General features: G+C 43.2%; 1 protein-coding gene across 4 annotated transcripts in view; it reads left to right on the top strand.

The window, feature by feature from the left end:
* Positions 1-27509, top strand: part of GAB1 (GRB2 associated binding protein 1) — a 138359-nt gene that overhangs the window by 74693 nt on the left and 36157 nt on the right. For all 4 annotated transcript variants that reach the window (XM_029076711.2, XM_029076709.2, XM_029076710.2 and 1 more), the window contains exon 2: positions 13708-14002. In XM_029076711.2, coding sequence (XP_028932544.1) covers positions 13708-14002 — 295 coding nt within the window. The remainder of the gene's footprint in view (positions 1-13707; positions 14003-27509) is intronic.

The raw sequence follows: 27509 nt of genomic DNA, 5'->3' as shown, positions 1-27509 counted from the left end.
GTGTTTCCAAAACCTTTTCACACCCTGGAATAGGAAGATGTGAGTATTTCTATTCCCATTTTAAAGGCCGAAGATGCTAAAACCCAGAAATCAATCAATAGATCAGATTTTTCCAACACTTACTGTGTGCAGAATACCGTACTAAGCTCTGGCGAGAGGACAGTATAACCTAAAAAAGTTGGTTGACACATTCCCTGCCTACAGCGAGCTTACAGTCTAGAGATTAAGTGACATGCCGAGGTCACCTAGCAGGCCAGCGGCAAAACTGGGACTAAGACCAGTGGCCAGGACTCTGGTCTCTTTTCATCAGACCACACTCTTATGGACACACACTCATGAGTATATAAATATCACTATAAATGCGGCAAATACATAGATACATAAGCAGTATTCTAGGGTTTGAAGGATTTGTGTTCTGGGCATGCTATATATGTTAAGTGACTGTGTTCTGCTACTTTGAATTAACAAGCATTTCAGCAATGCATGATGGCAGATGTTGGAATGCATCGAAACACGTGTACACATGTTTTGTTGCCCAACCAGGAGCTGAAAGTCTCTGGCCTAATGTGATTCAGCCCCTGTTTCCATCTGAAGAGGAAGCAGAAAAGGGCCTTGTTTGCCGGACCCTAATTCTCCTGGGGGAGAGAGAGAACACGGGTCCTGGTTTATTCAGGAATATTCAGGTTCTTGGTGCTGAGGCTCTGCTGCAGTGATGGCCTGTTCCTAGAGTCTTCCGTCTCATGCAGCAAAACCCAAGGGAGTCCTCGCCCCATCTAATTCTAACCCAGAGGTTTTGTGATCAAATCAGACCATCCCGGATGCACTGGGAAGATGCTTTTTCCATTAGTTATTTGGTAATTCTAAATTCCGTTCCTACCAGAGGAAACTGAGAACCTCTTTGGGTAACTACCAGTGAGACTTTTTACTAGCTCAGTTTGACCTTTTCTTTTCAACTCTAATGGCTGGTTTTAGTGCTGGATAATTATGTAAACACAAACATTTAACAGGGTTATGGAACGTTGCTTTTTCCGAAACCTTCCTCTGAGCATTGTCCAGCCGTATTTTCAGAGTTTTCTTTTTGTTTATATAACAAAGCTAAAGTTAGAACCGACAGCACAAGACTAGAAAATGGTGACAATAGTTTGAAAACAGGAAATTTTAGACTTGTGTGTGTTTGGAACAGATGATCATGATGATAGAGCCAGTAGAGTGGAAACTTCCACTGAGCCTGTTTTTTCCTTATTTTGTTCAGTGAGAAAAGATGGTGCTTCCTGGAAAACAACTCAAGTATTTTAGAGCAAATAGTAATGTTCCTTTTTTTGGCTTCATAATTAACTTGTTTTTCTTTAATGCAATAATAGCATTATGAAACCTATGAAAAATACATCTATTCAGATATTTGAATATCAACATTCAGATGTTATTCACCAAAGTGTGTTTTTTTTAAGAAAATGGCAACAGATGAATATTACAGTCTCCAGTCCTAAAAGGGAAGGCCGCAAAGGAAAAGCGTGTGTGTGTTTGTGTGTGTATGTGTATATGTGCGCATGCGTGCCTATGTAAAATGCTTTCTACTTTGAAATTGGGTTAAAACAAAGTGCAGTCAGTTCTCCTATTTACCGGAACTTACATTTCAGAAAAACCTAAAGTTAAGGTAAACTTTTGTTCTATAAACAGGCCTTGCAGCTATGTACATCAGTTTTTTCTTCCTGCCTTGCATCGTGGCCATACGATATCACTGTAGGGAAAACATTCCCTAATTCTACAATAATGTTCTATTCAAACTGCATAGTGAAACATGCCATCAGTTACTGAAACTGCACAGTCTGAATCCCATGCTAACCAAAGCACCTCCCAGTTTTGCTCCACAGTGTTAAGATAGTCTTCCGTATCAAAGAAAGATAAGAGTCTTTCACTAGTTACCGTGCATATGGGGGGGAGGGTGGAGGTGGGAGGGATGGGGGAGGTGTATTGGTTACATGCAGAAGGCTTCTCTGCAAAACTGCTTTAGATATCTGGTGAAACCAGATTGGGCTGTTTCTGGATTTTGCATATTTCAATACCGAGTGCTGAAATTTGGAATCCCATCAAAAGACCTGTAAAGTAGATTTCCATATGTTGAGTAATAATTAACATCAGGGCCTTGAAAACCACACAAGCAAGTTCAAGCGGAGTTCCAGTCTATTTGCATATAATTTCCTCGGACAAAGTGACATTTAGTGGAATTGCAGTGACAAAAGTGCAAGATAGTGGACTGGTGCCTGAGGAATGAAGAGAGCTATTTGCTTATTCTGATTTAAATTGGCTTACTGTAGCCATTCAGCAATATGGAATTTATCCTAGAGAGGGATATATTCTGCATACTATCAATATTTAAACATGCTCATTAAGGCTTGAATTTCAGTCTTCATACTTAAAGTGAAAATAGACTTTATGATTTTCTCATTATTAGCTATAATTATCTATTTTGCCTGGCTCCAGCCCACTTCACCTTGTACTTAGACCTGCTCTTAGGTAGCTGGCTTGAAGCAGTCATAAGAGAATTTGTACTTAAGTTTCTTGGATGTTGTTTTTTTCTACAAATATTTTGTTTTCAAAGATTTCCCCCCCCAATATTTTAAAAGATATCCACGGTACTTTCTGAAAAGACTCATGAGTAAAGTCAACTGTTCACTTTTTTAAAACAAAAAGGTAAAGCTAGACGGCACACCGATCAATCAATCGGTTGTATTTATTTAGTTCTTACTGTGTGCAGAGCACTGTACTAAATGCTTGGGAAAGTACAATATAACAATAAACGGATGCATTCCCGGCCACAACAAGCTTAAACCAAGAATAAAGATCAAACTATAAAGTTATTCATTAGTAATCTGTTCTGGTATAACATGATTCTCTTAAGTTATTCACAGTATAATTAAAATCTTTAGACATTTACAAAAACTATGTATTTTGATGGGCTAATTTGGACTTCTCAACACACAATCCATTGCAGTGAATGTTTCAGTGGAAACTTTTGTCTTTGATCAATATCCACTACCAGTGCAAACGAAACAAAACAAAAATCCAACCCCAAAACCCACACCAGTAAATTTACTTTAGAAAACAGGAGAAAGACTAATAAATTCTTACATCTGGTCTTCCTTTTTTGCAAAGTGTCCTTTCATCATTTGCCAGTTACTTAAAGTAATTGGTCACTTGAGTATTAGATTTCTCAGACTCAACAGAATTAGGGATTTTTTGCATGGTATGATCATAACTGCCTTCCTTCATGTTAATTTATTCCACTGTTGTGGATTAAAAAATTTGCATGTTATAAAAATCATTTTGATGACATGGCAGTAGCACATTTTGGAGTTGTTTCTCTTATTGTAAAAAGGAAAGCTTTCTGTGATTATAGTATATTGAAAAAGTATTTTGGGATACAGATTTTGGCATGAATACCCATTCCAGTTTGAGGTAAGTAATTTGAAAGCCCATCCATCCAAAGATTTCAAAATATCAGAGATATTTACAAACAGGGTTTAACTGAGTGTCAAAGTAACTATTCAGTAGGCATTGAGGAGTTCTAGTATTAGAATCCAGATTCTTATAAGGAATAAGCTAGGGAAACAATCAGCCTCCTATTTTTTAATCCACCCAAAATCGGATATCATTGCGTCTGCCTGTCACACCAATCAGATTAGCTCGTATCTACCCCAGTGCTTAGTACAGTGCCTGACACATATGTGCTTAACAAATACATTAAAAAAAGCTAGTGCCTTTAATGGTTGGGATCCTACAAATTGGCCTATTATAAAAACCCATAGCATTTCTGTGACAGTCTATTGATTACACCCTAACCCCTGTGCATTCCCTGAGTTTCTTTGTATTTTAACAACTGCACAGTATTTTAATGTATTTTTGCATGTGTCTCATCAATTTGACATATATTCCATGGCATCATCCCCACCCTAAATAAACTGTCAAAGCTTGCATCCCATTTTGAATTAGAGTTCTAAAATAACTCATCCAGTAGTGTCATCTTTGAATCCGGAGAATAACAAATAGAATGCATAGGGCAGCCAGGTTTCAGTTATTTAAGACAGAATTTTCTACCTCCTTCACCAGTCTTTTGATTTCCTTCCATCCACTTGGGAGGAAGTGTAGTATTTTCTACTGTGTATAGAGTGTATGTGTGTGTGTGTGAATACTGGTAATATAGTCATTTCTGTTTTAACATGCTTTCACTGCACCATGTGGTTAGAACCCAGTGGAAGTATTAGGGAATGTTCTTTCAACAGTAGGAATCTGTTCTGGTATAATGTGATCACAAGTTGACGCAAGTAGATTCAGAGTGGGGAAAAACTGCTGTAAGTATCAGCATGTGGCATTAATCAAGGTGTGATGTTACTATACTTGCTGGGCTCCTGTACAGCCTTCTGTACTGTGCATTCACTGGGTTTCTTTGTATTTTAACAACTGCATGGTATCTTAGTGTAGTAAGAGAACAAGGGGTAAGAGTATAATGACGGCTACTAGTCGTAGATAGATCAGTAATAAAGGAATGTGTACAAAAAAGTATCCACCCTCGTATTATCTTCTTATCATCTGCTCTTAACCCAAGAATTCCCTTAGAGTAAATTGTTCCTTTAACACACATAACCAGAACTCAAGAACACAACTACTGAACTATGGTATAATAATAATGATGATGGTATTTGTTAAGCGCTTACTGTGTGCCAAGCACGGTTCTAAGCTCTGGGGTAGATAACAAGGTAATCAGGTTGTCCCCGTGGGGCTCAGGGTCTTAATCCCCCTTTTACGGATGAGGTATCTGAGGCACAGAGAAGTGAAGTGACTCGCCCAAAGTCACACAAGCTGACAAGTGGCGGAGCCGGAATTAGAACCCACGACCTCTGACTCCCAACCTCGGGCTCTTTCCACTGAGGTTCGTTGCTTCATGAGAATGAGAAATGAGAAGCAGTGTGGCCTAGTGGAAAGAGCCTTGAGCTGGGAGTTAGAGTTCCTGGGTTAGGGGAACTGGGTTTCCAGTTCCACCACTTGCTTCTGTATGACCCTGGGCAAGTCACTTACCTTCACTTAACTTCTCTGTGCCTCAGTCCCTTCATTTGCAGAATGGGGATTCAATTCCTTTTCTCCCTCCTGCTTAGACTGCAGGCCCCATGTGGGACCTGATTATCTTGTATCTCCCCCTGTGCTAAGTACAGTGCTTGACATATAGTAAGCAGTTGGCAAATACCCTGATTATTATAGCAGAAATGACAGTTCTTCTGGTAGCAGGAAGAAGAGAACGGGAAGGAGAGTAATAATAACAATAATAATGTTGGCATTTGTTAAGCGCTTACTATGTGTAGAGCACTGTTCTAAGCACTGGGGGAGATAAAGGGTAATCAGGTTGTCCCACGTGAGGCTCACAGTTAATCCCCATTTTACAGATGAGGTAACTGAGGCACAGAGAAGTTAAGTGACTTCCCCACAGTCACACAGCTGACAAGTGGCAGAGATGGGATAGGAACCTTACCATATCCAACCAAAAGCAGGAGCTTGAAAGAGACATATAGGTGATCCCACGAGGTTGGGAGGATTGAGAAGGGGTGCCTCAGTGGGCCCGGGTTGCTGCGAGGTAGCAGGAAAAATGCTGAAAAAAACCCAAATGTTAGAAGGTTGTAGGTGGTTGGGAAAAGAGGAGAAGAAAGAAACAAGGAAAGCCAAGGTCTTCTTGCCCACTTTTTTTATAATTGGAGGCTATGAAGCAAGTAACAAAATGCTGATTTCTATGTTTGTAAAGTTTTGCAGTTTAAATTGTGGTTTTAATTGGTGTCTGATTTTGGGTCATCTGTGTCAAAGCTTCCTTAGCTCCTAAATAATCAGAAAGTACCTAGGAGCATTCAAGATGGTGATCCAAGTCAAATGCATCATATAATGATGAACAATATCCCTCCTATCCTATTTGATGCTGACATTTGGTAAAATTTACAGTCTTAATCGTTTATAATAATGATAAGGAATGAATTGAATTTATCAATTCCGTCGTATCAGAGGCGTGAAATGAGAAGTGATGTGTATCCACTGGTGCTGTAAGCATCGAAATAAACGATAAGGACTTTGTAAGTGCTCTGCACATGGTAAGCACTCAATACATATGATAGATGGATTGATCCCTGTGGCTAGAGAATGGAAAGCTAACTGTGGAATGAAACCGTGGAGTATTCAACACTGAACAGCCAATATCTGACTGCTGTTTGCTTCAGATTTTCAGATGTGTTTACGCAGATGAGAATTATATTGTAGTCTGTTCAACTGTTGAGCAGTGTATGATTTTTTTTACACAAATAAATTACTCAATGAGTAATGCAATTGTAATAAAATGAGGAAATTTGATCTCACTTCTTCCCAATTAGCCCAAAGGGTTTGTTTTTTTTCTTTTTGAAGGGGGCGGGCAGGGGGAGAGACTGAAAATTAAGCTTTTATGTATCAACTTTCGTGCACAAATTGTTTCAAAGGTTTAGTTCTAAAATGTTTTTGCTGTTTGGGTTAGTCCTGTTGAGCACAGTACCATGGACTTGGTGAGCGGTTCAGCTTTCAGGGGGACTATGAATGCTGCAAGGTTATAAATAGAACAAACTTTAAGAATCCCAGATATTTTCAGATAACAAAGAGTGATTTATGTGGGTGCATTTTGGGCTTTGACAAAACATAGAGAAGCTTTTGTACTCTGATTAGCAAGTGTGCTGATGTCAGTTCTCTTGTCTAGCATCATGCTTTTTTCTGTTGCTAAATTGTGCTTTGTACTATAATCCAGGGAACCTTTGTATCTGCCTTATTAGAGTGTGTAGTTTATGTAATTGCTTTTGTTTTTCTGTTTAATCTCTGCCAAATTCAGTGAGCGTGAGTCATTATGTAATTGAAACATTCACATTTACGCCATGAACAGCAACAAAAAAAGCAGGTGCTCTTAAACTAAACTCAGTATTTTAAGGCAGTGGTTTTTTGCTTATAGAGCTCACCTCATGTATAACATCTCCTCGCCAAATCCCTATGAATCATGGCCCCTGTGTGCACCAAATCATATCGTGTGTACTTTATTTTGGTTTTCAAATGTATGTTTAATTTGACTTTCTGGAACCCTGTGAGGAACTAGAGAAGCTGCCAGGGCCCAGAGGCACAAAACAAGAAGTAAAGTGAGCTTTATGGTGCTGTATGCATCGAAATGAATGATTCCTTTTTCTTTGGATATTTTCCACTTCTATTTTCTTTTCCTTCCAGGATATGTGATTTGATTCCTCAAATTAACACAACCGGTTTATAGTTAAAAAGGGATCCTACTTTTTACTTCTCCTCCTACTTGTATATTTTTTGTGTGAATTCATAGAAGGAGTTTTGTTTGACGAACAAGATACCTACCTAATGTGAAATAAAGCAGCCTATTCAGGGAACCCTGTCTAGAAAGCAGATTTATGTCTATTGCGGGGCATAGAGAAGCATGTTTTGAGTACCTCAAGTACCCAAAAATCTTTTACAAAAGTCAAATGAGATTTACTAGTCTTCGTTCTAAGGTGGATAATCTTCAGGGGCTTTTTTCCACTGAGAAACACTGTTCTAGCTTTTTAAAGTAATCTTTCAATGCCGCTGATGCATTCGTAACCACTTTCCTGTCAGCACGATGGATAGTGCTGATTTAGATTCTGATATCGCATGACTTTAATAGTTTGCTTCGATTAAGGAAAACAGGCGAGTTGGGCCCATAATGGATATGTGTATCCACCCAGTGCCAGGCCGAGTTATTTTGTATTTTATCATAGGCCCACAAATCCAATCTGTAAACTTTCATTTTCTATATGAAGCATCTTTTTAAATGCATAAACCTGTGTCTTCAAGCATCCCAAAGATTCCACACAATTTTCTCTCTGACATTGACACTTCTTTGTTCTTCCATTCACCTTCCTGTCAGTACTAGGAGTGTTGTTAAAAAATATCAATGATTGACCATCTTTTTCTGCAACTTCTTGGTAAGGGCTCGGAAAATCCGGTTTGAAGAAAATATTTTTTTTTAAACTGACCTGGGTATTTTTCTTGGGCGGAGTGATACACTTTCCATTTCTGAAAAGAGTCCGATTTTGATTTCTGTTTCATTTGGTTTTGTTTATGATAGTCAACTCCTAAATTATTAAAGTGTTGAATTTTCCAGGTTATGGATCATCCAGACCTTTGGTTTCTCTTCTGTTTCCTTCCCTACTACCTGTCTTTTGGCCTTTTTGTTAGTTCTTGACACCTCCATCATAGGACTTGAAGAACAGTAAAGAAAGGAAGTGAAACTCAAAATCAGTCAATTCTGCTTCAGAGCAGCAGTTGTAAATCTCTGGTGAGGAGGAAAGTTAAAACTACTGAATAAGGTGACGTTTCTTTGCTTTCCAAGTCTGCCATTACTACAGATAATCATCTTTGGCTGTATTTCACTACATGACAAAGAAAACATTCCCATAAGGGAAATTATTTTTGGTTAGCCCCCCATTCAAAAAAAAAATTTTTGCAAGTATGGCCATTTGGAATTGCTGCCATTGTACGAATAGGCTTTTAATATTTTTAGGTGCCAAGAAAAGAAGCGTTTTAATAGCTCAGCATGTAAAAAGCCAGGGTGACAAATATAGAGCGGATGACACACCACAAATGCACCATCCATTTGATTTGGAACTATTACTAAGAGGATTCATTCAACTAATCTTAATCTTTTAGATCTAGTATTTTCCTGTCACCCATACCTTGTTTAGAAACTTTCAATAGGATGGCTAATTTCATCTTGTCCCACTTGACAAACGTTGTGTTAGCTCTAAATAGACTAAATTTCACTGGATTCCTGTTTGTATTGCCACTGGGGAATCCTTTGTTTTTGCACAGGTTGAGTCAACAGATGGCAAAACCCCTTGCGTTGATGGTTCTAAAAACTGTGTGCTATTAGCGATTTGTTTTTGTTCTTCCATTGTCCAATTCAAGGGCTTCAGATATCTTGCCTAGCCAGTGACCTGGAGAGGTTGCTATAAGAACAGAAGTGAGACAGCCACAGGGAATATTTGGTTCCAATAACGAACACACAGTACCACGGTATGCTGTCCGTGTTCCTCCTGGACGAAACGTCCTACCCCAGGGAGTGTTCACTCCCGGTAAAGTCTGGCAGTCCCGAGTGGAGAATTTTATCTGCCCCTCTTCAGAGGGTGACCTAGATTTCCTAATGTGGGCCTGTTTTTTCTCTAGCAGTATACCAGCTGTGAAGGAACTTCAAAGGGCTGCAGGGTCTAATTAGATTGTTGGGCTCTGCTGATGGGTTTAATGGGCTCTGAAGAAGACTTTCTCAAGCCTTCGGGATTGTTTTTATTCTTTCCTTGACCAAAATGGGGGAAGACAGGGAGCAGGGAGGGAGATGGCATGAATAAATATGAATATTCTGTTCCCTTCGACCCAAAATGTAGCTCTCTTAAAAATTTTGATTTTTATTCCCTTTGGAGTAAGCTATGGTGCATAATGAATTGGCACCCCACATTTTACCAGTAATAATTTGATTTTGTTTCATCTACCGCTGTGTTTAATGCAGTACTTGGCATGTAGGAAGCACTCAACAAGTATCAATAATACTCGATTGATAATCAATAAATCAGTGCTATTTTTTGAGCACTTACTGTATGCAGAGCACTGTACTAAGTGCTTGGGACAGTACATTACAACAGAGTTGGTAGACACATTCTCTGCCCACAGGGAGCTTACAAACTAGACTCCCCAGAATCTATATAAATAGTATGTAAGTGTTTTGGGGCTGAGGGTAATGTGAATATCAGGATACAGATTCAAGTGCAAAGGTGATGCGAAAGGGAGAGGGAGTTGGGTGGAAGAGGGCTTAATCGGGGAAGGCGTTTGTGTGAGGATTGATTGCCCCTTGCCAGGCCGATGCCCTTATCCTCTGCAGCATCTGTCAGTCATTTAGGATCTGTTCTTTGTCGTCCAGATCTTGCCAAAGCGTCTCAAGGTGAGCAATCCATCTCCTGATTGCTGCCAGCGAGGATGGACTGTCTACTGTCCTCGTCGTCTTCAACAGTCTGCGGCTCTTCTACACTGAGCCTGTGTTTCACTGTCATTCAAACTTTCTCTGACCCTCCCTCTATATATATCTATCCCAAGTCAGTTACCCATATAGCAGCTTTATGGCCATCTTGCCATCAACCACTTTGTTTACCTCTCCCGCTCAGAGGAGCTGTGTTGCTATGAATCTTGCCTAAGTGCTCCCTAACAAAAAGCTTAGTTGATGATCCTGTATTGCCATTTGATGTTGTATGACTTGCAGATGATGCTGATGAAACTGCCGGGTGTGCCTTCTGTTGTAGGTCTAATTATGCAAGCAGAAAAAAAAGATCTGGCATATCTACAGTTTTTAATTTGGAACGAAGCTTGATGCTTCATTATCTCCAGACTGTCAGTCTCACAGAGTAACGCTGACCTTCTTGATTTGGGTTTCGTTTTTGTCTGTTGGTGTATCCCACCTGCGTGGCAGATTTCAGTGACAACATTAAGTTCTGTTTCACCGATAAAACTGTTTGGCAGTATGTAGAGAGTCCCAGGTGGAGACTGGGAGATTACTTTAGTCACTTTCAGGCTTATTGTCTGTCCATAGTGTTATGCTGACTTTGTGAAGCAGCTCGTAATCATATGTTTCATCTTATATACGTGCTTCCAGGGCTTATTCATTAGTATACAACAGCTTCTGGACAATTGTCATACACTTCCATTAATGCTTTTTGCCTTTTTTATAGGAAGAGTTTCTTAGTCGATCCAAAACTTACACACTACCGTAGGATACATGGTATCCTACACACTACCTCTACACTGGCCACAGTGGTAGGATGTGGCCGGGGTCGACCGCAGGGACAGGCCAGGGAAATTGTGGCCAGGAAAAGTGTCTGCCAAACTCTGTTGTATTATACTCTCCCAAGCACTCAGTGTAGTGCTCTGCACATAGTAAGTGTTCAATAAATGCCATTGATGGTGAGGAGGAAATCTCTTGTTGCCCCCTTAAGCCTGACAGGTAAGAATAGGACTGAACCTGAAGCCTATCCCTGCTTTATTCCGTTAGTAATATCGATGGGATTTGACGGGTGTTTTTCACTCTGATTTTACAGGCTGCAGTGGTAATAATACCTCAATTTAATGTAGTGCATTTATCCTCCAAGTACTTTCACACTCCTCCCACAGCCCTGTGAGGTAGGGAAAGGTAAATATTTTAATACTTACTTTGCAGATGAACCAACTGAGGCATATATTTTTCTACCCTCTCCACAAAATTCTCCAGTCTTTGCCCATTCAACTCCACATCAAGCAGAAACTCCTTGCCATCGGCTTTAAATCACGCGGTGGACTTTCCCTCTCCTACCTTACCTTGCTGACATGCTACAACCCAACCATCCTCTAACATCAACCTCTCATTGTACCTCAACTTCATCTTTCTCACCACCGATCCGTTACACAAGTCCTCCCTCTGGCTTGGCCTCCTGCTTCATGTCCAACAGACCACCGCTCTCCCCACCTTCAAAGCCCTGCTAAAATCACATCTTCTCCAAGAGACCTTCCCTTACTAATCCCTCACTTCCTTGTCTTCTGCCCCTTTATCACCTATGTACCTGGATTGGCTCACCTTAAGCACTTTGCTATTCACCCCTGCCCCAGCCCTACAACAGTTATATACCTACCACCTGCAGTTTATTGTAATAACTCATTGTGGGCAGGAATGTGTCTGCCAACTCTGTTATACTGTACTTTCCCAAGTGCTTAGTGCCCAGTGAGCTCTAAAATATGATTGATTGATGTCTGTCTACCCCTTTGGTCTATAAGCTCCTTGTGGGCAGGGATCATAGATACCTACTCTTTAGTATTGTACTCTCTCAAGAACTGAGTACAGTGTTCTGTACATCATAATCACTCAAAAAATACCATTGATTGATTGCTTTAGTGACTTATACCCCAAGTCTCACAGCAGGCAAGTGGCAGAGACAGATCTGGAACTAGAACCCAGATCCTCCAACTCCTAGACTCATGTTCTGTCCACTGTCTAGCTTCAAAACCTTGGTGAATGTTTCAAGTCAGCTATATTTGCTTAGAGATTGCCAGAGGGCAGGTCTGCTACTGGTGTCAAATGCTCTTGTGAATTACATGAATGTCGTGTAGAAGTTTGGGCTTTGCTCTCTACATGTCTCCTGTATCTGTTGGACTGCAAGGATCATTTCAGCAGGATTATTACTTCCGACACTGGTAGTGTCACCAGTCAGCTCTCATATTTCTCCTCAAAGATGGAGATGATGGTAGCAGCTCTGAAATCCTATGGTATTCCTTCAGTGTTCCATATTCAGTGCATATTTCATTTTGGCACACATCTTCAATCTGTAAATGAATTATTGACCTAAATCTATATAAGGCCAATATTCTGGGGCCTTTGAAAGTCCTTTTTTAAAAAATCAGTACTCTATAGAGGCAAAGGAAGTTACTTATACCTAAGAGTGAACACTGAATAATATCTCCAGTTTGAATTTATCCCTACCCTCGGTTCTGCCAAAATGTGATGTCACTGCACATTTTGGCACAGATGCCAAAGTAGAATTAGGGAAAGGTCTCCTGACAATGCGTGTCTGTCTGGGTGCCATGAGACTTTATGTCGGAAGAATCAGACTGTGGGCAAACATGCTGTACTGAACAAAGTGAACGCTACATCACATCCCAAATTTCCCCCAACGTAGGGTTCTGGGTCTCCTGTAACCCAGGATACCTGAGTGTCTTACCAAAGTGAATTGTCCATAAGCAGTGAAGAGAGACAACCAATTATTTGGATTCATTGTGGGGGGGAGGGTACTTATTTTCAATTCTGTGCTGTTTAACTGGTTCAAGCATTTGCCCCCTGGAATGGATAGCCTAGGAGAATGGGGAATTAGTAGTGTTGCCGAATAGTTGAGGACAGAACTCTACAGTGGATAAAAAGGTATTAGGTTTTGTCATTCCAGGTCAGAGTTGTTATAAAATCCAACAGTACAGATAGATTTAGCATTAGGGGGAGGTAACATTTTTTGTAATAATTAGAATAATTATAATGGTGATATATATTAACGGTTACCATGTGCAAAGCACTAGGCCAAGTGCTATAGAAGATACAAAACATGTATCCTTTCCAACAACTCTTGTTTCTACATTAGACTTGCCCTCTTTGTGTTTGGGGTTTTCCTAATGAAAACACTTCCTAATGAAGAACTCCCTGTATCTTATAGGCAGCTGTGGCAAAGGAGTGACTAGAAGTTCAAAAGAGCTTATTAGCAGAATATCAAACCAAAAAGCATTGCCAGAAACCCTTTCACTCTAGGAATATGTTAATCATATGATCAAATTTATTGAGCCCTTAGTGTGTACCGAGACTGTGCCAAGTGCTTGGAAGGGTGCAATATGTTTACGATATTCAAATACTAATAACTGAGAACACTGAGAAGCACTGAGAAAGCTTTTAGCCTGATAGAAGATTACAGCGGAACAACAGTGGATCCTGCTGTTAAATATAAAGTAATTTTGCCTTGCATAAAAGAAAATAATCTTGTGGGAACATCTGTTTTTGTTGTAAATTGCAGTTCAGTGGGAAATCTGTTGCCGAGTCAATAAAACTCAATGGATTCTTTCTGATCTTGTTCGCAGGCATGGAAGAGAAGATGGTTCGTGCTGCGGAGTGGCCGTTTAACAGGAGATCCGGATGTCTTGGAATACTATAAAAATGACCATGCCAAAAAACCTATCCGTATCATTGACTTAAATTTATGCCAGCAAGTAGATGCTGGATTGACATTTAACAAAAAGGAGTTTGAAAATAGCTACATTTTTGACATCAACACTATAGACCGCATCTTCTACTTGGTGGCAGACAGCGAAGAGGAGATGAATAAGTGGGTTCGATGTATCTGTGACATCTGTGGGTTTAACCCAACAGAGGAAGGTAAGTTCCAGATTTTCGCTTGAGAAAAGCGGGTTATATTTGTTTCATATTAGAATGACTCCATAACAATCTGCCTTAAATTCAAATATAGAAGAGGTATTAGGGGTGTTTTGCTTTCCCTTACCAAAGTTTAATACCTAGAAAAGCAACTTTACCCTTGCATTGAGATTGTATAGTTGGGGATAGCTTACCGTAATGTAATGCTCCCCAAATCGTACTTCAAAAACCTGAAGAATTCCCCCTCTGATTTTTTACCAGCAGCAACAGGCAGCTCCGTACTTTTCTGGTCCATAACCTAGTACTAATATAAATGATAAATATTAAAAAATTATTTATATTAAATCTGCCTCCCCATCTAGACTGTAGGCTGGTTGTGGGCAGAGAATGTGTCTACTAACTCTAGATTGTATTCTTTCGAGCACTTAGTATAGTGCTCTACACGCATTAAGCGCTTAGAAAATACCATCGAAAAGCCCTGAGCAGGATTTAAAGAGCTAAGAGTTTCCAAGGAGGTGGGGTCTGTAATTTATTTTAATGTCTGTCCCCAAAGCCAGCCTGCCATTTGTAAGCCCCTCCCCTGTCCCTTCACCCTGCCACCAAGATGAAGAGTTGGGCACCATAGACTCAGTTGAGCCTTGAGAGGTTGTTTAGGTCACAAAGTAGCATATTGTACTCTCCCAAATGCTTAGTACAGTGCTCTACACATAGTAAGTGCTCAATAAATAAAACTGATTGATTGATGACATGTGGGTAGAATTAACTTGCCCTGGAGACAGTTGACATGTAGCTATGGAGGTTAGTAATGCATTGATCCTGAAACTCTGTTTCACTTGCATCCAAAGTGGAGGGACTCTCCTTGTGAGTCGTTGAGGATCGGCTTTGTAAAAGTTGCTGCTTAATGGTCCAGCTTCAGGTGACCCGGGCCCACCGTCAGAGCGGGGCTCTTGGAGGCAGGGGCAGAGGCTGCACGGCTTCTCACAAAGGCAAGGGATATGTGGTCTCTGCTCCTCTCTGAAAGGTCGTAGCAGCAGGCTTATCAGTCAATCAGCAGCATTTATTGAGCACTCACAGTGTGCGGCACACTCTGCTCAGCAGTTGGGAGAGTACGATAGCAAATACAGACACAGTTCCTGCCCTCAAGGGTCTTTCAGTCTAGCTCTAGAGACAGCGCAATAAATTTCAGATAGGGCGAGCAACCGAGTCTCAGGTTATGAAGTTACTAACTAAGTATAAGGGTTTGGGGTTATTCAGGGTACAAATTGTGTATGAGTGGCAGAAAATCGGGACTTGGGAGCCACCTTGGCACCTCGCCTGGGACATTCACTGGAAGGGTGTTTTTCAAATGGACATCTGAAAGTGTTGTATATTACATTATTTTGTTAAACTACGTGCAGGCGTAGTGTAATTAAAGGGAGGGGACAGCTAATTTTTTCTTGCCATAAGGAGGCCAAATGTGCGAAGCTGCCCAGCTCTTCGCGTCAGCCACTTCCTCGTTTTTTGACGTCTTGCTGCTTATTTAGGAAAGTGCTCTTAAAATATCTTCAGAGAAGTAGGGCAGAGGGAGCACACTCTCATCCATTAGTTCAGAATTTCTAAATGGTTTCCTTTATTATTGACTGTTTTTAACCTACCTAGAGTGAAGCGGAGATCAAAATACCTTCGATGAAAATCGCTAATGGGGCTTTGGTATCCTTTCAGAATAAAATTGAGTCCAAGAAGCCAGGGGCAGCAGCATGATTATGCTCTAATAGTCATATTCAAAGCTTTTATTTTTGTTATAATGTATAGAGCAGCCTGCAGCACAATGGCAAAACTGTATTTAAAAGAAGTAAACAAAAACCTTCAGTGTCTAAGGGTCAGTGGAAAGGCTGAAGAAGAGAAGAGAGCCTGTGTAATGAGCTCCCTGCCTTCCCCCACTAAACCAGCTAGCAGTCATGTCTCATCTCCCTCCTCACTCCCCGCTGGCTCTTTTCTTCACAAGCACTTTCCCCTCCCTGTTTTCTACTTGACCCTTTCTCTTCCCCGTCCCCCTGCATTCACTGGCTAGAGCCTCCAGGAGTTCCTGAAGTCCTTCAGTCAGAAAAACCCCTTTGTGTGGTCTAGGAAAGGGCTGAGGAATGGCAGTGGCCAGCTGCAAAGCCATAAAGCCATGAGGACATTGGTTCCTCAGTTTGGGAGGGAATAGAGTACAGACTCTGCCTCTCGATTTCAGTGATGAAATGTTCAGGTCCAGGTTTTCCTTATCTAATGGCTGGTTTGGGTGGGGGAGGTGGAGTTAGGAGGCTTCTTATATAAAGGACCACTCCTCTTCCCTTTTCACTTCTCCCGAGATTCTTGAACTCAGGAGGATACTCAGTGAGATCATAGACAAGATTCTTATGCCTGGAAAGAGGGAGTAAGTTGATTACTTTTGGGGCATGCATTAACTCTTCACCGGCTGTTGGGATAGATCACAGAATATAAAGTCTGTGGCTGAACATTCCAACATAAGCAGCAAATCCAAGGATCTTTAGATGGAAGTAGGAATTAATGCTGCTCTGGAATGCATGTGATATATCCTATTACCAAACATGGGTCAATTCCCTGGATGAGCATGGGAGCATGGGAAGATGATGAGTAAGGGAGACCTTATGCCCTACAAATTTTTCTGGGGGAGGGGGAGGACCAGGAGCATATGGCCCAGAAAGGCTTGGTAGCCATCTTGGTGTAGGGCATTTCCCAAAAGCATTAGGGAACGAATATGACTACACAGCGTATGTGAGCATAATGAGTCTATTTAGACTACACCTCTGGTAGCATTTGTGGGAGTTTAGGTGCTCGGGAAATCGGAGACATAGACCATATCCACAAGGGATGCCTAGAAATATGAATTTCTAGGATTGTCCAGATTATTCACTGACCCTAATTATCGGTGGGATTTCAGACAGAGAGAAAAACATGTCCATGACAAGATTGAAGGTTTGTGCTCATTGGCAGGAGTTCTGCACTGGCTTTGTCACCACTGATTCTTTTTTTTAAAAAAATGGTATTTGTTAAGCTCTATGTGCCAGGCATTGTACTAAGTGCTGGGTAGATAAGATAATCAGGTTGGACCTAGTCCCTGTCCCACATGGGGCTCATCCCCGTTTTACGGACTGGGTAACTGAGGCCCAGAGAAGTGAAGCGACTCTCCCAGGTCACACAGCAGACAAGTGGCGGAGACGGGATTTCAACCCAAGTCCTTCCGACTCCCAGGCCCTTGCTGTAGCCACTAGACCACACTACTTCTGTAGTAAATGAGTCAGTGGCGGTCAGCTTTTATACCGTGAACCCAGTCAGATGACTAGAGTGCCGAGTTACCGAGGTCAATAAGCCAATTTTCAGAGTCTGACCCACCCTTGGCTATAGAGTCTTTGAAACGTGTTTGTGTCCAGATAAGGCTAAAGAAAAAATATGGTTGGCTGAAAGGCACCTGTTTTCCCTTCTTTTTGGACTGTGAACCCCATGTGGGACAGGGACTGTGTCTTACAGGATTATCTTGAGGCGACCCCGGTACTGCTTAGAAGAGTGGTTGAATAAAATAAGCACTTTAATAAATCTTATCATTGTTATGCACTTGCCTCTTAGCTATCGGGTGGGATCCCGCCAGGGAGGAATGGGCTCTGGGGAGAAGGTAGGGGACAGCGGCTGTAGCCACTTGGCCAGTCTGTGGCTGGCAACCCAAAGGGGGACCCAGCCCAGGACAGGCTGGCTCACCTGAGGCCCACACTGTGGTCGTCCAAGCCAGGCAGGAGCAGCGGGTGCCAGCCCTGGTTAGACTGGCTTGTCCTCTCTCCTCCCCACCCTGCTGTACCTCCCTTCTGAGGTGTCTGTGCACCTGGATCCAGGCTCCCTCGAGCACTTTGATACTCACCCCACCCCAACCTCCACAGGATTAAATACAAAACCTTCTACCCTGAGGCTTTGCCTATTCTGTAATTCATTTTAACGCCTGGCTCCCCTTCTAGATTTAAAAATCTTTAAGGGCAGGGATCATGTCTTGTCTTATGCTGTCGAGTTGTTTCCAACCCATAATGACTCCATGGACACCTCTCTCCCATAACGCCCCACCTCCATCTGCAGTCATTCTGGTGGTGTATCCATAGAATTTTCTTGGTAAAAATATGGAAGTGGTTTTGAAGCAGCATGGCATAGTTGATAGAGCACGGGTCTGGGAGTCAGAAGGTTATGGGTTCTAATCCCAGCTTCACTGTTCATCTGCTGTGTGACCTTGGGAAAGTCAGTTCACTTCTCTGGGCCTCAGTTACCTCATCTGTAAAATGGGGATTGAGATTGTAAGCCCCACGTGGGACAGGGACTGTGTCCAACCCGATTTGCATGTATCCACCCCAGCACTTCATACAGTGCCTGGCACATAGTAAGCCCTTAACAAATGCCATAATAATAATAAATACATTGAGTTTCTGTCCTCAGTTCTTCAACTCTCTCCCATGCTGCTGCTGCCCGGCATAGCAGCATGGTCATGTCTACCACCTCTACTGTAGGGTACTCTCCCAAGTGCTTAGGGCAGTGCTCTGCACCAGTAAGTGCTCAAAAATTCTAAGGATTGATTGATTTTCCTTTCACCCCTCTCCCTTTCCTTTTCCTTACTTCTTCTCTCCCTCTCACCCCCACTAACCTTTTTGTTTCCTCTTCCCATACCACTGCCTCCTTTTTTGTCACTTTTCCCCCTCTCGACCCCATTTTCCATCATCACCCTCTTTTGGTCTCACTCCCAACCTGTCTAAAGTCTCCAGGGTCCAAGACACCTTAACTTGAGAGACACAGAGGGTCCTGGGGTGAACTGAACTCCCAGTTCAAACCCTCCCTGGACTTCCTGCAACAGGACTTGTCTCTGACCAACCTTGACCGAAAGACCGGCCCCTGACTCAGGCGGGATTAAAAAACTATTTGACTTACTAGATTCTGCTCCTTGTGGTCAGTGGTTCAATCAATCAATCAATTGTATTTATTGAGCACTTACTAGGTGCAGAGCACTGTACTAAGCTCTTGGAAGAGTACAATATAACAGTGTAGCAGATACACAATGAGCTTTCAGGTGCTTTCCTCAGTTTGTAGCTTGTAGTTTGGTCTCTTCTGCTAGCACTTTTTGTATGTGCTGATTGTGGGCACACCAAGTAAGGGAGTCAAAGCAAACTGCTTTTTTGCAGATCCTTTCCAATCAGTCAATCAATCAACAATTTATTGAGAGCATACTATGTGCGGAACACTGTACTAAGCTCTTGGAGAGTACAATACAGAATTAGCAGATACATTCCCTTCCTGTAGTGAGCTTACAGTCAAAAGGGGGAGACAGACATGAATATAAATTTTCATTTATAACATGTCCAAACTAATTCTGTCCTGGTTTTCCATCTCTTTCCTGGGAGAAGAAGTTTGTGAGGGTTGGGAGAGAAGTAGGGCACGGCACTACTCTTGGAGGTGCCTCTCATTTTTGTTCTAGATTCGTTCAGTGGTGTCATTTAGGAAATTATCTCTTCCCTGGCAGTAAGTGATACCTTTGTGGTGTGAAGGAGTTGATTTGTCTCTGAAAGGCGAGTTGGTGAAGTCCATTATTTATGGAGTTGCTTTGAGGTTTTTCGTTAGAAGACTAAACATCAAGGAGATCTCAGGATATTGGTAAACAGGAGGCTCACTGAGATACAACTGTGGTGGGTGTGGAAACATAAACCTCGGCCAGCTGAAGGCTGTAACTCCTCCTGGGCCCATACCTCCCTGTTACTGAGGGGTTCAGTGGCCCCCACAGAGGTAAGGGGAGAAGGATGAAGGGGATGGGGACTATCAATCAATCAGCTGGAGTGCTGGGCCAGTTTGCCCGGTGGTTTAGGGGTCCTGGTATGAACCTTTAGGTCCTTGAAAATGTTTTCTCTGTTCGGGAATTGGGTCAGTTTACGATGTTCCCCTTTCCCCCAATTATCTGCCCCAGATTCCCACATGTTGTTTTTTACTCTTCCCCAAGGGAGAGGAGCAATCTTCCAAGAAGTCAGTAACTGCCTAAATATAAAGCAGCTTTGCCGATTGGCGAGCTTTAAAGCCGATCAGAGGCAGCAGTAGCCTTAGGAGATGGGACTGGAGGAAGTTTCTAATCTGTGAAATTTTTGTGAGCCTCTGTGGGTCTGTTGGCAGGGTGAGAGGAGATGGGGTGAACTTTCGCTTTATTTCCATCTGAAGGCCAAAGGAAATGAGTATCCTGAAGTTTTGCCATGTTCCCCAAATGTATTTTTGTACCTACCTGCACCAGTTTCACTTTATGGGTTGGATCCTGCCTCTCATCATGTTCAGTGGCAACATTACACTACAGCTTGTAAAGCGGGCCACCCTGGTTGCCTGGGCACTTCTCTTGACTGTGACTTTACAAGTTGCACATATTCAAATCCACGTATTAAAAAGGTCAGAGGCAGACCCTGTACAGAGTGGAGCCATGTATGACCTTCTGTTTACACAGTACAGTTTATTATGAAAAGGTAAACATGAAACTTTTCTTGCCCACGTAGGTGTGCTCTGTGGTTTTTATTTGGGACTTCTTGTAGCAGACAACTGAGCCTCTAGAAGCACTTTTGTCCGTATCAAGATCTGTTGACTCGGAAGAGGGATCTCTGATCTTGACGGGCAGTTGGATTTAAGGAGAGTCAGTTAAGGCTCCTTTAGTGGTATTTTAAAACTGTCTGTCTTGGCTGGAGTGATTGCTAATACCACAAGAAAGTCACAGCCCCTAGGGTCTGATAGAGGTAGGAGAAAAATGGATTTAGCTTTGATCCAAAGCTTGGAGAAAGCAGCTAATCCTGTTCAGTGCAGGAATAACTAACTTAGAAAAACACAAAAAGACAGGGGGGAAATGCCGGTTCTGTGTTTTGATTCCAGGAACCTCTCAGAAATAATTACCATGTTATTTCCCCTGCCCCAGGTGACCAATACTATTACTGAATACCTGGAAAGTTGGCAAGCCACATCCGTTTTTAAATTCCACAGTGGGAACTAGATGATGGTCTAGAGAAAGCAGGTTCTGCATCACCAGGCCTCCCTCTTATTTGGAAGATTTGAAGACGAGGGAAATCTTTTGTTATCTTAGAGGGAGTCTGAGAGTTGATTCATGTTTCTGACTCATTAGGGTCACAGTCACTTGAATTTATCTTCTGAAAGTGGGATTAGAAATAGTAGTGCTTTTGCCTCGCACAGTAGGGTTTTGATTACAGTATTCAAATGATCAAAATGGGTCAGAAAGATGCTCCCATCTCTTGTATCACCTCTTAGCCGAGCCCTCGCACCTAGAGCCTTTGAGGTAGGGGAAAATTGGGGCAAAGCTTATATTGGCCCAGTTTGGGGACTAGTTCCCGCATAAGTGCTCCTGTTTTGGGGGCTTGGGGCTACATCGCAGTAGCTGGAGCACTGCAGGGCATTTGGGGTTGTTTTGTTCATCCATAGTTTTCTCCTGGGATTCCAACTTCCACTAAAAATAATAATCATAATATTTGTAAAGTGCTTACTATATGCCAAGCACTAGAGTTGATACAAAACAATAAGGTCAGACACAGACCCTGGCCCTCACTGGGCTCACTATCAGCAGGAGAACAGTCTTGAATCCCCATTTTACAGATGAGCAGATCGAGGCACAGAGACGTTTTGTGACCTGCCCAAGGTCACATGGCAGACAGGTGGCAGAGCTGGGATTAGAAGCCAGGCCCTCTGATTCCCAGGCCCGGGCTCCATCCACTAGGCCATGCTGCTTCCAGCAACTCCCAGGAGAACCAATCACAAAAGGCACCCTCGGAAGTGAGCCCTGGATTCACTTCCAGTTCACCCTAGTGGCCTCCAATCCAGACCGGCCAAAGTTGCTGGGGTCCAGACTTGAGCTTGGGATAGGCATGAACTGTGACAGTGTGAATTTCTAGTCCATGCAGGACTCCTCCTCTCAGCTCATTTTGTAGCAGCGCTTACCGTAGTCAGAATCTTCTGGCCAAATTCCCGAGCTCAGCAGTGACAATGATTGGTGCCATTCGACAATGAGAGCCCCTACCTTGCATCCTGGGACCTTGAGGTTCCTTCCCGCAGAGGACTTCTGCATTTAGATGCCCCCAGAGTTGATCCAGTGCTCAGCGCTCCCACTGAGGTATGTGCTAAGGCCGAAGGACGCCAGCCGTACTGATCCACGGCAGCCCCGGCTTGTGACCAATTGAAGGCATAGCGGCAGGATCCTGAGGGTTGCTGGATTGTTAGAGTAGGCCAGCCGAAGATATTCCTGGATAACCACGGTGGGTTGGGGAATTCCCTGCTTTGGTTCCCTGGTACCATTCTCACCTGCAAATTCCAAGTCTTCCAATTTCTCCTAGGGGGTAGCCCCAGAGATCAGTAAGTATTCTTGAAAAGGACTCTGGTCTCTGTGGTGATATCTTGAATGAGGGTTCCACTGTGAACAGGGAGGGGTGGGGGGGCATTCTGTCTCTTAATTTTTCCCAGGAAAACTCAGCATGGAAACCTTTAGAACTACCTTTACCCGGGGGAAGTGCCACTACCCGGAAGCTAAATTAAGCTCTGGAGAGTCCATGCTAATTGCCTGGGAACCCACTATGCTTCTGGGGTGACAGCAGAGCCCATTAGCGGACAAGGATTTTTTCAATTTACATGAGCTATTTTGTAGCCCGAACACAGAGCCGTGTCTGTTCCCTGAGCCTCGGAAATCTGGCCGGGGCTCTCAGTAACTGGGACCTGACTTCTTGTGAAACCTCCAGGACTGTGTTAGGCAACCTTTGTCTGTGGCAAGGCGGGGATCGGGCATCTATTTAGTTGTCGAAAAGTCAAAACTTTCCAGCCAATGTCAAGCATGGTAAAATGCAGTGTGCACTTTTCCTGCTAAGTGGCCCTAAAACTGGACCTGGAGGTAGAAAGGAAATTCTCATTTTGTCCCTGTTGTCAATTGTCAATCCCACATAAGCCCAAATCACTGTGCCATTTGGATAGACAAAGTTGGCAAGTTTACTGGTTCTCACGTGCTGAAATGCTTTAGTTAGAAAAAGCTGTAGTCGGGGACGATGTTTTCTAGCAGTTAATATGATAGTTTTGAAAAGGCTCTCTATCTGTAATTCTGAAATGAAATAGGTAAGATGGTACTTCCTGCTCATTTCATCCATTCCTGGGAATAAGAGAAATTGCTTCGAGGGCTGGCACCATTAATCCATGTACGGTAGTGAGAGACATTCTATTCCTCTAAGAGTAGGTTTTAAAAAGCAAAAATCACTTTTTAATGATTTTAAACCATTTTACTCATTGCATTCCCCCTCCCCTCCACCCCAGGGAAACTTTGCAGGTATTATCTTGGGACTACATCTACTTCTGATTGCAGATGACTTGCCTAAAAAAGTCTGTCTAAATAGAAGGGACTCTTTAGAAGCTAAGCCCGTTTCAGGTCTGTGTGGATTCTGGATTTAAGTGATGAAAGGCCAGAATTTTGCAGCCAATCATATACACACAAATGAGAGTTGAAAAGTTCTCCCCTCCTCCCTCATCCCCAGAGCCATGAATACCTTCTTTGGGAAGACCAAAGGGTCCAAAAGACTCTGGAATAGTGAGCCCCAGGCAGGCCAGGCGAGAGCCTTAAGAGAGGCCAGTTGGGGTGGGGAGTTTTTTTTACATCTGTCCCGCACTGCTCTCCTACTTAGCTCCGCGGCCAAGCTGCCCTCCTAGCCGGTTGACTCCAAGCCAATTAGAGCAACCCGGCTTTGGCTTAGAGCCAGGTGGGAGAGCAGTGGTGAGAGCAGAAGTAAAGGAACTGCCAAGGGCAACCCATCTTGACCCACATTGGAGCAAACCCCAAACTGCCCAATGGGCTGCTGGGGATGTAGGGCCTAGAAACGTGCTCCATGCAGGAGGATTACTCCAGTGGAGGGATGAGAGGAGTGGGTTGAACTTCAGAGTGTTGCACCTTCTCGCAAAGCCTGGAGCAGCTGGTGCTCCAGGGTGCTCCATCTTGTGATGTGGCACTCTTCATTCCTTCGTATTTATTGAGCGCTAAGTGTGCAGAGCACTGTACTAAGTGCTTGGAAAGTACAATTCAGCAATAAAGAGAGACTATCCGTACCCACACTGGGCTTACAATCTAGAAGAGGGGAGACACACATCAAGACAAGTAAACAGGTATCAATATAAATAAATAGAATTATAGATATGTACATATATACACAAATGCTTTGGGACCGGGGGGGAGGGGTAGACCATAAAGAGCGAGTCGGGGTGACACGGGGGGAGGGGAAGCTGAGGAAAAGGAGGGATTAGTCTGGGATACTGCTGGGTCCTCAGATCCCAGGAGCCTAGGGAGTAACTGCACCTGCCCAGGAGCACCTAGTCCTCACATGTCCATAGGTGAGCCCATCCCACATCTCATTTGGCATTTGGATAAGGAATTGGCCTGGTCATTAGGCTAGACTCGGAGCAGGCAAGGACGATCCCATATTTTCAGGTTCCCGATCACCTTCCTGCTCTCAACACCCTGTGCCCTTCTGCTGCCCACCTCATTCATGTTGCCAGGGCATTAGAGACCCCGGAGCATGGGCCGGAATCCCAGAGTAATGCATTGTCCCCCCCCCCCCCCCCCCGCCGTCGACTTCTCAGTCTGGCGCAGTAATGCCTACTCTAAATGCATTAAATGCCTTGGGGTTTTTTTTCGTTTATTTCTTGATTGTTTTTCCTGCTCCTGAAAAGGAGAGCCTCCCAGCAGGAAGAAAAGTAGAGGTTTTCTGCTTGAGAGGACAGTTAATCAAGTTGAACTTCCCAAGGTATTTGGTGAAGTTAGATCAGAAGACCTGAAAAGGTTCCTCATTGTTTCCAGGTGCATATTCACCTGCAAATGGAGATTTGGTTTTATTCATTTTAAGGTTACTTCAATTTTTTTTTCAATTTGGTTTCGTTTTTTAAGGAAACTAAGCGTGATCCAAACTGAGAACCAATATGGTTACTTTAATAGTTATCATCCCACTCTTTACAGTTACCCTTAGTTCCTTTTTATTAGTTTCCGTGCAGTGCAGCCTCATTATCACACAAGAAAATCGAGGCCAAATGGACATTGCCGATAGAATGGACGTTGTTTTTGTTTCCTTTAGCACAGATAACCTTGGATCCTCTTGTTTGAATTCTAACTGAAGTTAAATGTAATCGGTGAGAAAACCCAATAATTTGCATGAAACTGAAGATAATTTCTCATTTGAATCATGAAGGGAAAGGGATATTCTTGTACATGCTTCCTCCAGTATTAGATGTCTAGCATAGGTAAGTATTTTAGGTATCCTAGTAGGGCTTCTAGAGTGTAGACTATAAGTTGGTTGTGGGCAGGAAATGTATCTGTTTATTGTTGTACTCTCCCAAGCACTTAGTACAGTGCACGCAGCAAGTGCTCAATAAATATGACTGACTTTGCAGATGCCCCCCCTACCATGGAATCAAGGGCTGATTGACTTTGTGGGGTCCCCATGTGGTGTGTGTGTATGTATGTATGACATCATTACATTACTCTACGTATGACGATATTGGACCCATCTCCCCGGCATCACTCCGATCCTGCTCCCACCACAAAGCCGCTCCCCTCTCCTATGGGCTAGCTCCTCTCGAACCCACCCACAAACACTCACACCCGAGTTACTTGAGGGCACAGAACTGTTTGCAGCCAGGGCTAGCCTCTGGCCCAGGTTTGTGTGTGTGAATGCGGGTCTGAACACACGGATTTTTCAGTATCAGGAAACTCCAAGACATACACCCGATGAGGGATCATCCTGGTACTCTCTTCCCCAGTGGACATTGCTTCCTTTGACAGTGGCTAATGGGGCTATTAACATGTTCCCCCCAGTAGAGTCGGAGCTTTCTCTGGAGGCCACAGCTGGCATGGCTCTGGCTGGATAGGCTTTCTCTGAAGCCAAGGATTTAGAGGTAGCGGAAGAGAAGAGGCAGGTGAGCAGTGATCTTCCACCCTGCTTCTTTCCTTTCAGATTTGGGAATTCCCTCCCTTTCTTCCTAACCAGAGATGAGCCAGAAGACCTCTGGTTTATCGGGTCTTAATCTCTCCACACAGCCGGGAGCCATAGCTCCCGGCACCTCCTGCGCCCCATCCCCAGCAATAGGCCAGAGCTGCAAGGAGGGGAGAGACTTCTGCCACAGGAGAGGGAGCGATCGTGGGGCCAGTGAGCTCCATCCAGCTTCCCTTGAGAGGTGCTCTTGTGGGTGTTGGAGAAGTGAGGTTCACAGCTCGTGCAGCCGGAGGCCACATTGTGTGGCACGTTGAGTAGCCGACACTAGCTCAGGGTTCCTGGGCTCCAGCCCCATGAGCCCCTGTGGCCATCTCGAAGTGTGAGGCAGCAGGTGAAGCAGGGTATATTAAGATTGGGAAATATGTGCCAGCAAGTACGACTTGTTGTGGTGTATGGAGAATGAACCCTGGGGACGTGTCTCCGTTTCAGAGCTCGGTCTTTGTCCCTCGTACATTTTGAGCGACAAGTGACTGACACGAATCTGCCGGAAGGCTGTCTCGGGGATGGATGGACTCCATCGGCCGAACACCCCTTCTCTAGTTAGCGTGGCAGACGGCTAGAAATCATGCAGTTAGGTTACACTCCCGTAGATCCTTGCTGGGTAATCTGTTCCCTCAGGAAGGGGCTCTCATAAGCCTTCCTTTCGGAGGGCTGGTTAGATGCCAAAGTAAATTTTAATTTAGAGTTGGTACCAGAAGCTCATTATGTCTTTAATATATGTTAATTATACCCTTCAAGCATCAGAATTAACATAGAAATTCTCTGAAGCACACCCAAACCCATTGTTTAGTTCCAAGAAATCAGACAGCAGAGTTGCTATGCAGTGGCATTGAACTGGAAATATTAGCATGGCACTGAGCAAAATGGCCCATTTTGCTCCTTGTATGTGTACAGTGCAGTTAAGATCATATGACTGCCAGCCAGAGCGGGGGTTTTTTCAAGCCAGCAAGTTAATTTTGGACGGAGATTTTCTTCTGAGCCTTTCCCCACAGTGCTGTTCTTGTCTTAGAAGTATGTGAAACTACACATGAAGGCAAATTTACACATGCAGAGTAAATCTAAAATTTAGCTGAAGAGAGGATTTTCTCTCTTTAACCCTTCCTGGAGCATTTGAATTTGGAGGTGTGTTTGTTTTTTCATGGCCGTCTGGAGGTCTTTCTGGAGCTTGCCAAAGAGCATACAAGATGTGGCTCTGCACTTCTTTACCTCTTGGTTAGCACTTATGCTCCATACTGGGATAAGTACAGGACTGATGTTCTTTCTGTGAAAAGATGTTCAAAAGTTCTCAGATTGCCTTTTATGAAATATTGTTTTGCTGATATGGACAGATTGAGATATCATCATTTGCAGGTGGGAGAACTGGAAGATTAGAAATGAGATTTTCCTATTGTGTGAATGAATCAGCAGCAGGCAAAAGTGATTGTCTGACTGAGATTTATTTTCTCAGGATGACTCATTTT

The sequence above is a fragment of the Ornithorhynchus anatinus genome, chromosome 12 (assembly GCF_004115215.2).
Source record: "Ornithorhynchus anatinus isolate Pmale09 chromosome 12, mOrnAna1.pri.v4, whole genome shotgun sequence".
Taxonomy (NCBI): Eukaryota; Metazoa; Chordata; class Mammalia; order Monotremata; family Ornithorhynchidae; genus Ornithorhynchus; species Ornithorhynchus anatinus.
Note: the sequence above shows the minus strand (reverse complement) of the source record. Positions and strands in the feature narration are given on the sequence as shown.